Source organism: Solanum tuberosum, unplaced genomic scaffold, assembly GCF_000226075.1.
Source record: "Solanum tuberosum cultivar DM 1-3 516 R44 unplaced genomic scaffold, SolTub_3.0 scf00728, whole genome shotgun sequence".
NCBI classification, from domain to species: Eukaryota; Viridiplantae; Streptophyta; class Magnoliopsida; order Solanales; family Solanaceae; genus Solanum; species Solanum tuberosum.
In genome coordinates, this window is record NW_006239651.1 from 44596 (window position 1) to 61308 (window position 16713).

The following is a 16713-nucleotide window of genomic DNA, read 5'->3' on the forward strand; positions in this document are numbered from 1 at the left end:
CCAAGTGATCAAACAATCCGTACAAGTGGGTGAGTTACACAAATGTTTTTAATATCTTAAAGTATACCAACGCGACAATGCAAAGTGATAAGAGGTAACCAAGGTACCAAGATAAGCTTTCAGATACACCAACAGGTAAAAAGATTACAAGTACCCGTTTATACACAAACCTCAATACTTTAGCGTAGAAACAGTCCAACACAACTTCGCGAGTTCAGACCGTAGACCAACCAATGTTTCAAGGTCCTCAACCTGTTCACGAGAATATACAATCTTAAAAATACAATTAAATAACTTCTTTAATTCCTAGTATCTCAGTAATGTCGAAGTAAAACAGGATTATCATCATAAGTAAGCTTAGCCTGTACAAATACGACTATGCTCCCAAAACAGTGATTCTGGTCAGCCTAGTACCTTATGTCGCAACTTAGATTTGAAAAGGAAAACGGCAAAACTAGACTTTATAACCTCATGAAAGATGTAGGTACATCTCTTAAGGTTGCAAACAAACAAGAATCACCACAAAATATATTTTGTACAAAAAAATATATTCAAAACACTAACAGTTGTCCATACAAGATTTCTACTTTCGAACTCTGGACAGAATTTGTCCTATGTTGCGTCCCATATTTCGAATCCATAAAAGCTAAATTAGAGTTTTACATAAACATAAAAGTTGTAGGTCTATGAATTAGCTTTCCAGATCATATTTATTCACTGTAAACGAAGTTCTATAACCCAAGTTATGTTTTAAATACTAAACACTACCCAACTCCAAAACAGATTTTACCACTTACCAAAAAGAAGTGTGTGTCTCGAATTCCAGCCAAAAGGGCCAAGTTTTTCTCTTGTGATTTTGAAGAACAACTTGTTAGATAATGTTCTAAGGTTCTTATACTTCAGATGAGACAAATTTGACTAGAAGAGGTGTCAAAATATAGTCTCAAAAGTGAGGCTAGTCACATGCACAACTGTCACTAAAAGGGCTGCCCAAATAAAAGTAGGCTGCCCAAAAAGCATACATATATACCTATATGTATAACCCTCACCTCCCTTTCAAGTTATACATAACATATACACCTATATATATATATATATATATCCCTCACCTCCTTTTAAAGTCATACATAATTCTAATTAGAATATTACGAAAATACCCCAATACAATACCTTAAATTACGATCACAAATTATGTTAAGCAAGTTTTCAATTATCACAAAACTTCAAGTTCCCAAAATGAGAGTAAAACATATTGTAGTAATTAAGCATCGGTAAATCGACATGCGACTCTTGGTTAATATTTAGGGGTGTTACAGACCACGCTTTCAAAATTATTTCCATTAGTAGTAGGCATCTCTAGCATGAAGTGAATGACTATGGGCCTTAAAAGCTATTATGAAAAGATGAGATGGCATCAAATTCTAAAAGCTATTATGCATTCCATGTTTTCGATGATGTCCCTTTATGATCATGCCTCATGTTTTATTGCATTCCCCTCATACTTAGTACATTCTATGTACTAACTCATACTTTTTCCCACATTGTTTCACTAATGAAGGGTCTGACGTTCCCATTCCGCATCTCCATGGCTAGTGATCACTTTAGTAGATTTGAATATTCGTGAGTCCTCATGTTCCGAGGATCGAACCCTTTATTGCTTATTGTGTTTACTTTGCCGTATTGTATGTGATGCATGTGTTACGTCTCAATCACTCTTGATGTACTAGATGACTTTGAGACTATGTTAGATTTTCGCTACATTTTGTCAAACTCTTTATGATATTAAATTCTCTTTTGAACTCTTTAAATTCAATTATCGTATACGATGTATGCTAAGTGGATTGTGTAGGGCCTCTCGGGATTTTATATGTCATGTCACGTCTAGGGTGTTCTTTGGGTCGTAACAGATAATGACCTCAATAACCTATACACTAAATCCAAGGTGATGTGGCTGACCTTATGAATGTTAAACATCCTACAAAGCAACTTAAGAGCTGAAAGAGTCATGTAACTCCTGATTTTCCATCCATACCACAAGTCATCATCATTTTTGTCAAGCACCGAGTTCATGATAATCACTATGGGGGGCCACACTACTTTCTAATCTTAGAATTTGATGTCATGCTACCTTAAAAACTTCTATTATACCTCTAGGTGAGGTGTATGGAAGATGAGATGGCATCAAATTCTAAGATAAGATTATAGTGTCCCCTCCCCCCTCCCACCATGGTGATTATTATGAACACAACTCTTAAGAAAGATGATAATGACAAGTGGATTGGATGGGATATAAGGAGTTGCATGACATTTTCAGTTCTTATACTGCTTTCAAGAATTTTTTACATTAAAAAAGACCATGACTCCATCATGGCCTTAGAGTATTGGTTTTTGAGGCCACTGTTGTGGGATACATGTAGGCTCTACTTCTTATTGAATAGTTTTCTAAAAAAGCAATAGATAGATATATGTGTGAATATTATCACATTCTCTTTTATCCTGGGGTGAAACGTAAGTTTTATGGTTACATGCAAGAAATAAGAGACATGAAAAACTTCAAAAAGCATTCACATGAGAAATCAGGGTTGAAGTTTGAGATGAAGTCATATAAATAAACATTTTGGAATCTAGCGATGTAGATGTTAAAGAATAATCAACAATTCATGTGGTTTTAGAATTAAGCCGCTACGAATCAAAAGAAAGATAATACTTTTGAAGAGACTTTTTGTCTGGTCAACAACAAGCACCATCAGACAGTGGAAGAGAACAAGATCGTTAGGGTAAAAATAAAGACGCATTATAAGAAAAACATGAAGAGATGAAGTATCAAGGTCAATTTTTCAAGGATTCATTCTTCATGATTTACTGATTAGATGTGATCAAACAATCTTTTTTCAAATATTTCTCCAACTATTGAGGATCATCGAGGCATGGTAGAGAAAGTTGCAAATTTATCAAACTTCATCAAAAAGAAATGGAAGAATTTGTGGAAGAGAGGGAGAATAAATTCATAAGAGCTCATATGATCATAGTGTTCCTCTCTTCCAAAAACTTTTCCATTTCCTTGTCTTGAAGTTTGATAAATTTTCCAACTTTTTCTGCCTTTACTCGGTGATCCTCAATAGTTGAGGGATCATTTGCAAATGATTATTTGATCACCTCATGTTGCTCATGTTGTATTTTTTCCTTTTGAACCTTCTATCATTGTAAATCATTTTGAGCTAATCTTTGAAAATATGATCTTGATACTCCATCTCTTTCTTGTTCTTCTCATAATGAATCCTTGTTTTCAACCTAACAATCGTGTTCTCTTCCACTGTCTCACAGTGCATTCCACTCTCTATATAAGTCTTTCCAAGAGTATTATCTTGTTTTGATTATTAATGTCTTTTTCTTTAATCACATGAGATGTTGATTATCTTCTAAGATCTGCATCGCTAGATTCCAAAGAGTTTCTTTATATGACCTTATCTAAACCTTCAATCTTGATTTATTACACAAATGCTTGATTAGGTTGTCCATGTCTCTTGTTTCTAAAATGTAACAATAAATCTTACATTTTACAAGAATAAAAGTGAATGTGATTGTGTTTCCCACAAAACTATATCAGTTAATTTATTAGAAAATTGCTCACGGAGAAGCAAAGCCTCCATATATCCCATGATAGTTGCCTCAATAACCAATACACTAATGCCAAGATGGTTTAATGGACCATATGAATGTCAAACATCCTTTAAAGCAACATAAGAGCTGAAATAGTCATGCAACTCCTTATTTACCATCCATACCACTTGTCAATATCATTTTTGTCAAGTGTCGATTTCATGATGATCACCATAAGGTGCCCATACTTCATTATTTTCTTAGAATTTGATGCTATGTTATCTTCCAAACTTCTAGTATACCTCAAGGTGAGGTGTATGGAAGATGGCATACATCTAATTCAAAGATAAGAAAATAGTGTGACCCCCAATGGTGATTATTATGAACACGACTCTTGAGAATGATGATAATGACAAGTGGATCATTGGATGAGATATCAGGAGTTGCATGAAAATTTCAGTTCTTTTGTTACTTTCAAGGATTTTGACATTCAAAATGACTTTTGACCCCATCGTGGTATCAGTGTATTGGTTTTTGTGGATACATGGAGGCTCTACTTTCCATTGAGTAGTTTTCTAAGAAAGGAAGAGATAGAGATATGTGGGAGTATAATCCTATTCACTTTTATACTGGGAAAACATAAGTTTTATGGTTACATGGTAGAAATAAGATACATAGAAAACTTCGAAAAGCTTTCACATGAGAAATCAAGGTTGAAGTTTGAGATGAAGTAATATAAAGAAATTGTTTTGAATCCTGTGATGCAGATATCAAAGAATAATACACAAGTTATGTGGTTTTAGAACTAAGTCGTTAAGAGTTAAAAGAAAGCTAATACTCTTGAAGAGACTTTTTGTCTGGTGAGCGAAAAGTAACATTAGATAGGGTAAGAGAACAAGATCGCCAGGGTAAAAAAAAGATGCATTATAATAAAAACAAGGAAGAGATGAAGTATCAAGGGTAATTTTTCAAGGATTAGTTCTTAATGATTTACTATGACATGACTACTTGGGATATAATAGAAAAGGAGCAATTGGATTTGATCAAACAATCTTTTAAAAGTGCTTCCTCAACTATCAAACTTCAGGACAAACAAATGGAAGAGTTTGTGGAAGACAGTGTGTTTTACACCTAACAATTGTGTTCTCTTCCAACAGTATGTTCCACTCTTTATACAAAGAGTATCTTCACGAGGTAGCTTTCTTTCAATTCCTAATGTCTTGTTCTTGAATCACATAAGATGTTGATTATATTCTAAGATCTAAATTTCAAGAATCTAAAGAGTATCTTTATATGACCTCTCTTGAACTTCAAACTTGATTTCTCATGTGAGTGCTTGTTGAAGTTGCCCATGTCCCTTGTTTCTGACAAGTAACAATAAAGCTTACATTTATCCAGGATAAAAGCGAACGATATTGTGTTCCCACACAACTCTATAAGTTCATTTATAAGAAAACTGCTCAGAGAAAAGCAAAACCTCCATATACCCATGATAGTGACCTCAATAACCAATACACTAATTCCAAGATGGCATGATGGACCATATGAATGTCAAACATCCTAGAAGGCAACATAAGAAATGAGATAGTCATGAAAATCCCGATTTCCCATCCATACCACTGATCATTATCATTTTTGTCAAGCGTCGAGTTCATGATAATCACCATCGGAGGCTACACTACTTTCTAATCTTAGAATTTGATGTCATGCTATCTTCCAAAATTCTATTATACCTCTAAGTGAGGTGTATGAAAGATGGGATGACATCAAATTCAAAGATAAGAAAATAGTGTGGCCCCCAATGGTGATTATTATGTACACGACTCTTGAAAAAGATGATAATGCAAGTGGATTGGATGGGATATCACGAGTTGCGTGACGTTTTTAGTTTTTATACTGCTTCCAAGGATTTTTGACATTAAAAATGACCATGACGCCATTGTGGCATCAGGATAATGGTTTTTGAGGCCACTGTTGTGGAATACATAGAGGCTCTGCTTCTCATTGAGCAGTTTTCTAAAAAAAGGAAAAGATAGAGATATGTGGGAATATTATCACATTCACTTTTATCCGGGGGAAACGTCAGTTTTATGGTTAGATAACAGAAAAAAGAGACAGAAAACTTCAACTAGCATTCACATGATAAATCGGCATTGAAGTTTGAGATGAAGCCATATAATGAAATTGTTTGGAATGCAGCAATGTAGATTCTAAAGAATAATCAACAACTCATGTGGTTTTAGAACTAAGACGCTATGAATCACAAGAAGGATAATACTTTTGAAGAGACTTTTTGTCTGGTGAACGAAAAGCACCATCAGACAGCGGTAGAGAACAAGATTGTCAGGGTAAAAATAAAGATGCATCATAAGCAAAAACAAAGAAGAGATGAAGTATCAAGGACAATTTGTCAAAATTAGTTCTTAATGATTCAATATGACATGACTGCTTAGGAGATAATAGAATAGGAGCAAATTTATGTGATCAAACAATCTTTTGCAAATTCTTTTTCAACTATTGAGGATCATCAAGTCAAGGTGGAGAAAGTTATAAATTTATCAAACTTATAACTTTGTCCATCGAGACAAAGAAATGGAAGTGTTTGTGGAATAGAGGGAGAATAAATTTGTAAGACCTCATATGATCCTTAACCATAGAAGTCTACCTCTCTTCCAAAAACTCTTCCATTTCCTTGTCTTGATGTTTGATAAATTTTGCAACTTTCTTAGCCTTGACTTGATAATCCTTAACAATTGAAGAAGAATTTGCAAATGATTATTTGATCACCTCGTGTTGCTCCTGATGTATTTTGTCCTCCTCAACACTCCTATCATTGTAAATCATTTTGAAATGAAAATGCTCTTGATACTCCATTTCTTTCTTATTCTTCTCATAGTGAATCTTTGTTCTTTTGATTCTTAATGTATTGTTTTAGAATCACATGAGATGTTGATTATCTTATAAGATATGCATTCCTAGATTCTAAAGAGTTTCTTTATACGACCTCATCTCCAACTTCAACCTTGATTTCTCATGTGAATACTTGTTGAAGTTGTTCATGACTTTTGTTTCTGAAATATAACAATAAAGCTTACGTTTCCCTAGGATAAAAGTTAACATGATTATTTTTCCACACAACTCTATCAATTCATTTATTAGAAAACTGCTCACGGAGAAATAAAGCCTCCATATATCCCTTGATAGTGGACTCAATAACCAATATACTAATGTTATGATGGAGTGGTAGACTGTATGAATGTCAACCATCCTTGAAAGCAACATAAGAGCTAAAATAGTCGTGCACCTCCTGATTTCCCATCCATACCACTAGTCATTATCATTTTTATCAAGCATTGAGTTCATGACAATCACCATTGAGGGCCACACTACTTTCTAATCTTAGAATTTGATGTCATGCTATCTTCTAAACTTCTATTATACCTCTAGGTGAGGTTTATGAAAGATGGGATGGCATCAAATTCAAAGATAAGAAAATAGTGTGGCCCCCAATATTGATTATTATGATCACGACTCTTGAGAACGATGATAATGACAAGTGAATTAGACGGGATATCTGGAGTTGCATGAAATTTTCAGTTCTTATACTGCTTTCAAGGATTTTGTCATTCAAAATGACCATGAAGTTATCGTTGCATCTGGATATTGGTTTTTGAGGCCAGTGTCGTGGGATACATGGAGACTCTACTTCTTATTGAGTAGTTTTCTAAATTAGAAAGAGATAGAGATATATGGGAATATTATCACATTCGCTTTTATCCTAGGGGAAACGTAAGTTTTATGGTTACATGAAAGAAATAAGAGACATGGAAAACTACAACAAGCATTTACATGAGAATCATGGTTGAAGTTTGAGATAAAGTCATATAAATAAACTATTTCGAATCCACCGATGCAGATGTCAAAGAATAATCAACAACTCATGTGGTTTTAGAATTAAGCTGCTAAGAATCAAAAGAAAGATAATACTTTTGAAGAGACTTTTTATCTGGTGAACGAAAAGCACAATTAGACAGTGGAAGAGAACAAGATCGTCAGGGTAAAAATAAAGATGCATTATAAGCAAAACAAGGAAGAGATGAAGTATTAAGGGCAATTTTTCAAGGACTAGCTCTTAATAATTTACTATTAGAAGACTTCTTAGGAGATAATAGAGTAGGAGAAATTGACTGTGATCAAACAATCTTTTGCAAATGCTTCTTCAACTATTGAGGATCATCGAGTCAGGCAGAGAAAGTTGTAAATTTATCGAACTTCAGGACAAAGAAATGGACGAGTTTGTGGAAGAGAGGGAGAATAAATTCATAAGAGCTCATATGATCATAGTCTCCCTCTCTTCCAATTTTTTTTTTATTTCCATGTCTTGATGTTTGATAAATTTTGCAACTTTCTCATCCTTGACTCAACTATCCTTAACAATTGAGGAAGAATTGGCAAAAGATTATTTGATCACCTCGTGTTGCTCCTGTTGTACTCCTCAACACTCCTACCATTTTAAATCATTTTGAACTGATCCTTGAAAAAATGCTCATGATACTCCATTTCTTTCTTGTTCTTCTAGTAATGAATCTTTTTTTCAACCTAACAATCTTTTTGTCTTTCACTGTCTGACTGTGCGTTCCACTCTCTATACAAAGAGTCTTCTCAAGGGTATTGGCTTTATTTTGATTCTGACTATCTTGTTCTTGAATCACATGAGATGTTGATTCTCTTCTAAGATCTGCATTGCTAGATTTTTAAAGAGTTTCTTTATACAACCTCATTTCCAACTTCAACCTTGATTTCTCATGTGAATGCTTGTTGAAGTTGTCCATGTTTCTTGTTTCTGAAATATAACAATAAATCTTACGTTTCCCCAGAATAAAAGTGAATGGGATTGTGTTCCCACACAACTTTATCAGTTCATTTATTAGAAAACTGCTCACAGAGAAGCAAAGCCTCCATATATCCATGATAGTGGACTCAATAACCAATAAGCTAATGTTAAGATGGTGTGGTGGACCATATGAATGACAAACATCCTTGAAAGCAACATAAGAGATGAAACAGTCATGCAACTCCTGATTTCCCATCCATTCCACTAGTCATTATCATTTTTGTAAAGCGTCAAGTTCATGACAATCACCATCGAGAACCATACTACTTTCTAATCTTAGAATTTAATGCCATGTTATGTTCTGAACTTCTATTTTACCTCTAGGTGAGGTGTATGAAAGATGGGATGATATCAAATTCAAAGATAAGGAAATAGTGTGGCTCCCAATGGTGATTATTATGAAAACGACTCTTGAGAAAGATGATAATGACAAGTGGATTGGATGGGATATTAGGAGTTGCATGACAATTTCAGTTTTTATGCTGCTTTCAAGGATTTTTGACATTCAAAATGACCACATGATCACCATAGTAGCATCAATGTGTTAATTATTGAGGCCACTGTCGTGGGATACATGGAGGCTCTACTTCTCATTGAGTAGTTTTCTAAGAAAGAAATAGATAAAGATATGTGGATATAATCCCATTCGCTTTTATCCTGGGGAAACGTAGGTTTTATGGTTACATTGAAGAAATAAGAGACATGAAAAAATTCAACAAGCAATTTACATGAGAATCAAGGTTGAAGTTTTATATACTATTTGTAATCCAGCGATGAAGATGTCAAATAATAATCAACAACCCCTGTGGTTTTCGAACTAAGCCGCTAAGAATCAATAGAAAGCTAATACTCTTGAAGAGACTTTTTTTCAAGTGAGAGAAAAGAACCACTAGACATTGGAAGAGAACTTAATCGTCAGGTAAAAATAAAGATGCACCATAAGAAAAACAAGGAAGAGATGAAGTATCAACAACAACTTTTCAAGGGTTAGTACCAAATGATTTACTATGACAGGATTGCTTAGGAGATAATCGAACAGGATCAATGGTATGTGATCAAACAATCTTTTGCGAATGCTTCCTCAACTATTTTGGATCATCGAGTTAGGGAAAAGAGAGTTACAAATTTATCAAACTCCTTCACAAAAAAACGGAAGAGTTCGTGTTTGAGAGGGAGAATATGATCATTAGAGCTCATGAAGATAGAAGACACAAACACTGAATGGGGTGATTGCATATAGGAAGAAATTTGACGTCGATTTGACGATGCTAATGGAGATGTGCATTGCAAAGTAATCTAAGGAGTTCAAGAGGTGTGAATGACACATTCTTGTAGCTTTATTATTCTGGTGACCTTGTTTATTATTGAATGACTTTTACCTTATATATATTCTAGCGATCTTTTTCTCTGGTTAACAGGTCATTTGAATGACCCATGTGATTGCATATTAGTTAAAATACTAATCTAAGAATGTATGTGGTTTTGATAGCTTCCTAATCATATGATTAAACTACTACATTAAATATGAAAGAGTTGATGTGAAGCAAATAAGGACTTATCGAGTAGTGAGATTTCAAATCCTTTGATATATATGACATTAACATAGATTATGTAGTTGAAGTCAAACAAAGTCATGAAACAAATTCATAATCTTTAAGGAATAATTTCCTTAAGGACAAATGTCTTAGATCAAGAATTTCAAAGGTGTTGCAGAAAGCCCTAACGAATAATATCTAATTAATGATGAAAGAAAACACTTAAGACATACTTATTTCTCATCTCTATATATAAAGTTAAACAAACAAAAAGTGATGTGACACCTCTCTTTAGCCATTGATCATATTTATTTATTTTCTCATTTATGGCAATTTTTACTAGTTTTTACTATATTTCTATTATTTATGTATTCATTTATTATTATTATTATTATTATTATTATTATCATTATTATTATTATTATTATTATTATTATTATTATTATTATTATTATTATTATTATTATTATTATTATTATTATTATTATTATTATTATTATTATTATTATTATTATTATTATTATTATTATTATTATTATTATTATTATTATTATTATTATTATTATTATTATTATTATTATTATTATTATTATTATTATTATTATTATTATTATTATTATTATTATTATTATTATTATTATTATTATTATTATCATTAAACAATAAATGTGTCAATTACTACTCCCTCCACTCATTTCTATTCTTTTTGTAAAAACTTAAATGTCTCAAAATTTGCTACTTCACTTATTCCTGTTCATTTTTAAAAAAATATTTGCTACTCCAACTTTTCATTTCCTTATTTATAAATAAAAATATGTTAAAATGGAGCAGCGTGTGTGTGATGTGACATCTCTCTTTGCTTAATGATCCTATTTATCCTTTTTCTAATTTTTTGGGGGCAATTTTCACTATATTACTATTTTTTATTTATTTATTATTATTATTATTATTAAGAAAGTCTGTCAATTACTACTCCCTCAATATATTTCTATTTCTTATTCTAATAACTTAATGTCTCAAAATTTCCATGATCAACATTAATATACATTTATTGTCTAACTTAAACTTGAGAGAGGAATAGAAAGATAGAACGTGGGACAAAATGGGCATTAACTTCTGTCGAAACAAGGGTTGATTTGTATCTAGGATAGGGATATACCTAGAGACCTTGCTTGGTTACAACACTAGACGAAATCTTAGTGCTTCGTAGTTGGTTCAGTCTATCCCTGCTCAACAATGTAGTTAAACTGTCAAATGTGGTATGTAATTAGAGGTCAGGATACCATGATCATACATTTAACCCTGTAAAGAAGTTATTTGATAATCAATCGATGTTCATAGAAGATGATACTATGCATGAATTCTAAGTAGGCTACAACTCTGGAATTTCCTAAGCCATTGCTTAAACTCCACTAGAAATCGAATCATAGTTAGGTAGCTTTCTTTTATGAAATTGTTAATTTAGAAATAATCATCAAACTCTCTGAACACACTTGTTTTAAATTGTAGTTATTAGCGAAATCGAATATTAACTGAAGGGTTCAACATCCGGCTCTTAAAAGAGTTGTTTTTTTACTTGCACGACCATGTACACTTGCATGTGCGTTTAAATGCAACACTATGCAATTACACAAACATTCCTACCATATTTACTAATTCTCCCTATAGTTTGAAATAATTATATTTGATATCACTAGTTAATAATTCTTACCAAATTTTAAGTCAGATACACCTAGATATATGTATCTAAAGGTATCTAGAATGATTCACATTCATATGTGATACCAAATATATAAGTCAGTAGCGAAGGAGATTTGAGAGAGGCGAGCAATATTTATCTATGTATCTTAGATACCCGCAAATCACACTAGATACATGTATCTGATGTGATAAGCATGTATCTAAGATACCATATAAATATGAGAGTGACAAGCGAGATGAGAGAGAGGTGAGGGAGGCAAACGATATTTGTCTATGTATCCCAAATACATATGAAGCCACTTGGATATAGTGTATCTACAACAAATTACACATACTTTTGACCTCATGTATTTTGAGATACATGTATTTGGACGTATCTTGACGCACCAAAATCTAGTAAGATTCTTAATATTGTAAACTTGTGTGTATCTAAGTAATTAATTAGCTTCTAAACTAGTGAGTTTTTTGTTAGTTACCCATAAGTTTTTAAAGATTTTGGTCTTATTGATATGTGATCACACGCAAAACGCATACACTAAATTGGTATATATCTATACTACATTAAAAGTATGAAGATTATTAGAAATGTTTATTAAAATTTTTGTCCGTCATCTAAAAAATGAAAAGAAAATGTCATTTATTATTTTTCTCAAATTCCTGTCATTTATTTATTATCTAATGTTTATGACTTTGAAATTAATTAAAGTTATAGCTAATAAATCTTTACTTATTTTTAAGAGTTGTGAAAATCTAATTTTTTTACCAAACCTAAGGTTTACACCATTTTAATGTTTAAATATTTCTTTAGATCTTACAATTAACTATTTGGCATAATACATAAATATGTCTTTTAACTTGGCCTCATTGTACATGTATGCCCTTCAACTTTGGGTGTGCACAAGTAGACACTTAAACTAGTTTAAAGTTGAACAAGTAGATACATAACTCCTACGTGGCATAAAACACGTAGCACACCACATAGGATGCAAATTGTCATGTAAGATGCCACGTAGGATGTGTGTCTATTTGTGCAATTTTATACAACTTTAAGTGTCTATTTGTGCACATTCAAAGTTGAAGGGCATAAATGTGAAATGAAGTCAAGTTTTGCACATCCAAAGTTAAAGGGCATAAATGTGAAATGAAGTCAAGTTAATGGACATATTTAACTATTTTGATTTTTATGCCTATAACAACGTTTTTGCTATTGTTCAATTAGATCTCTTTCAGTAATTTGTGAATTTACGATTGTACATTCTTTACCTTCACTATTAATTGCCAATACATATGTCTTTTCATATCATATTTTAAAATCACCAATGCTTTCCAGATATGCGAATTAGTTATTGAGCTTCACAACTATGCTTACCAATCTGCCAGATATGACTTTGTTTGGTTTCAATAACTTAATCTGTGTAAGGGATCTGAAATTCAATAAGTTCTTAACTGTATCATTCCCTTTTATCTACCCTTCGGGGTGGCCTAGTGATTTAGGCTTGGAATTTCCATGTTGGAGGTCTCAAGTTCGAAACTCCTTGTCAGCGAAAGCAAAGGGTTTGCCTTCTGGGTCGAGCTCGTCGCACCGGGCTTGTCTACTGCGTTAACATCTTAAAAGAAAATATAATTAAGTAGAAACTCTGGTGCTTTATTGTTAGTGCAGACCAGGTCCCTTTGCACGACAGTTTGTCAAATCATCACTCCATTGGTTTTTTGTTATAGTGATTACTCAAAAGTCAAAACTTGATTAAAGTTTTGTTATAACACCGCTAAATTGGCTCGTGTGGACTCCACCACCACTCCATTGATCTTTCTTCTTCATAGTTCAACATTGCTCTATATATTAATATACTCTTTTTTATCTCTAAACCAAACTACAATGGCTTCAGTAATTGAGCAATGCCAGGTTGAGCCCCATCCCAGCGGTGCAGCTGAGCTGACGCTCCGTCTTACCTATTTTGATCATACCTGGTTAGCTTTTGGACGTAATCGACGGCTATTATTCTACAACCTCCCTATTTCCAAACCCCATTTCGTCCAAACCATTATTCCTTCTCTTAAACATTCACTCTCCCTCGCTCTCAAACACTATACAATCTTAGCTGGAAACCTTGTTTGTCCAATTATAAACTCAAGTGGTTATCCTGAGTTGCGCTACAACACAGGAGATTCTGTATCTGTTATCTTTTCTGAGACAATTGATATGAATTTCAATTATCTCATTGGTAACCATCCCCGAAATGCTAAGGATTTGTATCCCTTAATTCCTCAATTAGCAGAACCTAAGGATGCACCAGGGGTCCAATTAGCCCCGATTTTAGCCATCAAAGTGACACTTTTTCCTAATTTTGGCATATCCATTGGTTTCAGTAACCATCACGCCGCCTGTGATGGAAATACTATAGTAAGATTCACTAGAGCATGGGCTTTGCTAAACAAATTCTGCGGAGATGAGCAATTCTTAGAAAATGATCAGCTCATTCCATTTTACGATAGGTCCATAATAAAAGACCCTCATGAACAAGGGATGTCTATATGGGATGTAATGAAGACATTTAAAGTGGAGATGCGTGACATAATTGTGATTCCTGATATTGATAAAGTTCGATGTACATTTATTATAGGACATAATGAAATCACTAAGCTCAAGAATTTAATACTGTCAAGACGACCAAGCCTAGCTCATGTGACATCTTTCACAATAACATGTGCTTATGTGTGGACTTGCTTGGTAAAGTCAGAGGTCACCACAATCGAGATAACAAATGAGAATGTAATGGAGTTTTTTGTATGTGCAGCAGATTGCAGAGCGCGAATCAATCCACCACTTCCTCCATCTTATTTTGGGAATTGCGTAATGGGGTATGTTACACAAACAAGGCGCATTGACTTAATTGGAAAGGAAGGATTTACAATCGCGGTGGAATTAATTGGAGAAGTCATTCAAAAAAGGACGAAAGACAAGGAATGGATCCTCAGTGGTAACTGGTTTAAAGAATTTAGCACGATAGATACAAAACGGTTGTTGTCAGTTAGTGGATCTCCGAAGTTTGATTTATATTCTGCCGATTTTGGTTGGGGAAAGGCTGAGAAGATAGAGTCTGTTTCTATTGACAATGGTGGATCAATGTCCCTTACTAAGTCCAAGGATTCGAATGGAGATTTAGAGGTTGGCTTGTCTTTGTCCAAAGCTCAAATGAATGCGTTTGCTGCTATATTCACTCATGGTTTAAGCTTGTTGTAGGCAGGGGGAGCTAGGTGGGGGTTCATGGGTTCGGACGAATCCAATAGCTTTTTCATAGATCCTGTATTTGTACTAGAAAATTTGATATATATATCAACAAAGGGTAAGCAAGGAGTCGTGAAAATATTTTCCACACTAGAGTTGTGGATTTGAATTCACTATCAACAAAAAGTATAGAACCCCCCATAAGTGATAAATGCTAAGATTAAATATAGAAAAAATAATTGTCTTTTATTGATATGTTAAAAGTGAAAAATAAAATATATGATACTTTTTTTTAATCCGCATTAGAAAGAGTAACATATTTTAATATTTAATAATAATCTAACTTTAAAATGTTAACTTTATTCTTAATTAAATGATTTATAGTCACAAACTTATTTTAGTCCATAAATTTCGAAAATATTTTTTTTTTAAGTTTGATGTCAAGTCGAATAACATCACATAAATTAAAATGGAGAGAATACTGATTTAGAATCGACCAAAAACTAACGCACTAATGGAGCAAAATTGACCGATGTGATACCACTAATTTCAAAACTAAAATAGTCCCTTCTGTTCATTTTTTGTTTAATAATTCTCTCACTTTTTTTTACCTTATAAATAAAGTTATTTATAGTGTTCTGTAAAGCAACTCATTGTGTTTTTGGGTTGGCGACCATACAAATATACAAAATCATAACTATTTCAATAATTGCACTATTTTTCCCTTCATTTTTGAGAGAATTATTTGAGGTGTTTATATACTATTTTCTTCGTTTTAATTTGTTTGTTGTACTTTCTTTTAGTCCTTATAAAAAAAATTATCTCTTTTATTTTTTGATAACTTTTAAATTCTAACTTTTCACATAACATGTTTAAGATTATAAGATTAAATAGTATTTTGATACATTCAACACATCTTTAGTTTAACACCAAAAATTTCAAAAGTCATATTTCCTTTCGAAAATTATTTTGATTAATTTTGAAATTAAATTAAGATTAGATCAAGTTAATATTTTGAAATTTCACTGTATGAAACAAACTAGTACTAACTATTCGACTTAAGGAACCTGGTTCCTTAAGAATGACTGAAACAGTAAAATAGATAACATAAGATTTATTGTGGTAAACCTTCTTGCTCAATAAGAACTGTTTGGAAGGACTGTTTTGGGTCGCCAAGAAATAGGATTTTAGTTATCATTGGAATTTTATGGAAGCTTGGTAGGTTTTTAAATTTTGAGTAAAAAATTAAAATAAAATCGGGTAAATCATAGTTCGAAATATATTTCTCCTTTTTCCTTTTTAGATATAGTGGCTAATATATTTGTCCTTTTTTCCTTTTTAGATATATTGGCTCATATATTTGTCCTTTTTCCTTTTTAGATAGTGGCTAATATATTTGTCCTTTTTCCTTTTTAGATATAGTGGCTAATACATTTGTCCTTTTTCCTTTTTAGATTCTAATATATTTATCTTTTTTCCTTTTTAGATATAGTGGCTAATATATTTATCCTTTTTCCTTTTTAGATATAGTGGCTAATACATTTGTCCTTTTTCCTTTTTAGATATAGTGGCTAATACATTTGTCCTTTTTCCTTTTTAGATATAGTGGCTAATACATTTGTCCTTTTTTCCTTTTTAGATATATTGGCTCATATATTTGTCCTTTTTCCTTTTTAGATATAGTGGCTAATACATTTGTCCTTTTTTCCTTTTTAGATATATTGGCTCATATATTTGTCCTTTTTCCTTTTTAGATA

At 32.6% G+C, this 16713-nt stretch overlaps 1 protein-coding gene across 1 annotated transcript; it reads left to right on the forward strand.

The window, feature by feature from the left end:
- The first annotated feature begins 13569 nt into the window (after window positions 1–13569).
- Window positions 13570–15147, forward strand: LOC102603382 (anthocyanin 5-aromatic acyltransferase-like). The gene has a single exon (XM_006367126.2). It carries the CDS (start codon window positions 13607–13609, stop codon window positions 14969–14971), a length of 1365 nt encoding a protein of 454 aa, XP_006367188.1. The 5' UTR covers window positions 13570–13606; the 3' UTR covers window positions 14972–15147.
- Window positions 15148–16713: the final 1566 nt, after the last annotated feature.

What these genes read in the sequence shown, in the direction of transcription:
- LOC102603382 (XM_006367126.2), top strand. Translation starts at nt 13,607, where the DNA reads ATGGCTTCAGTAATTGAGCAATGCCAGGTTGAGCCCCATCCCAGCGGT.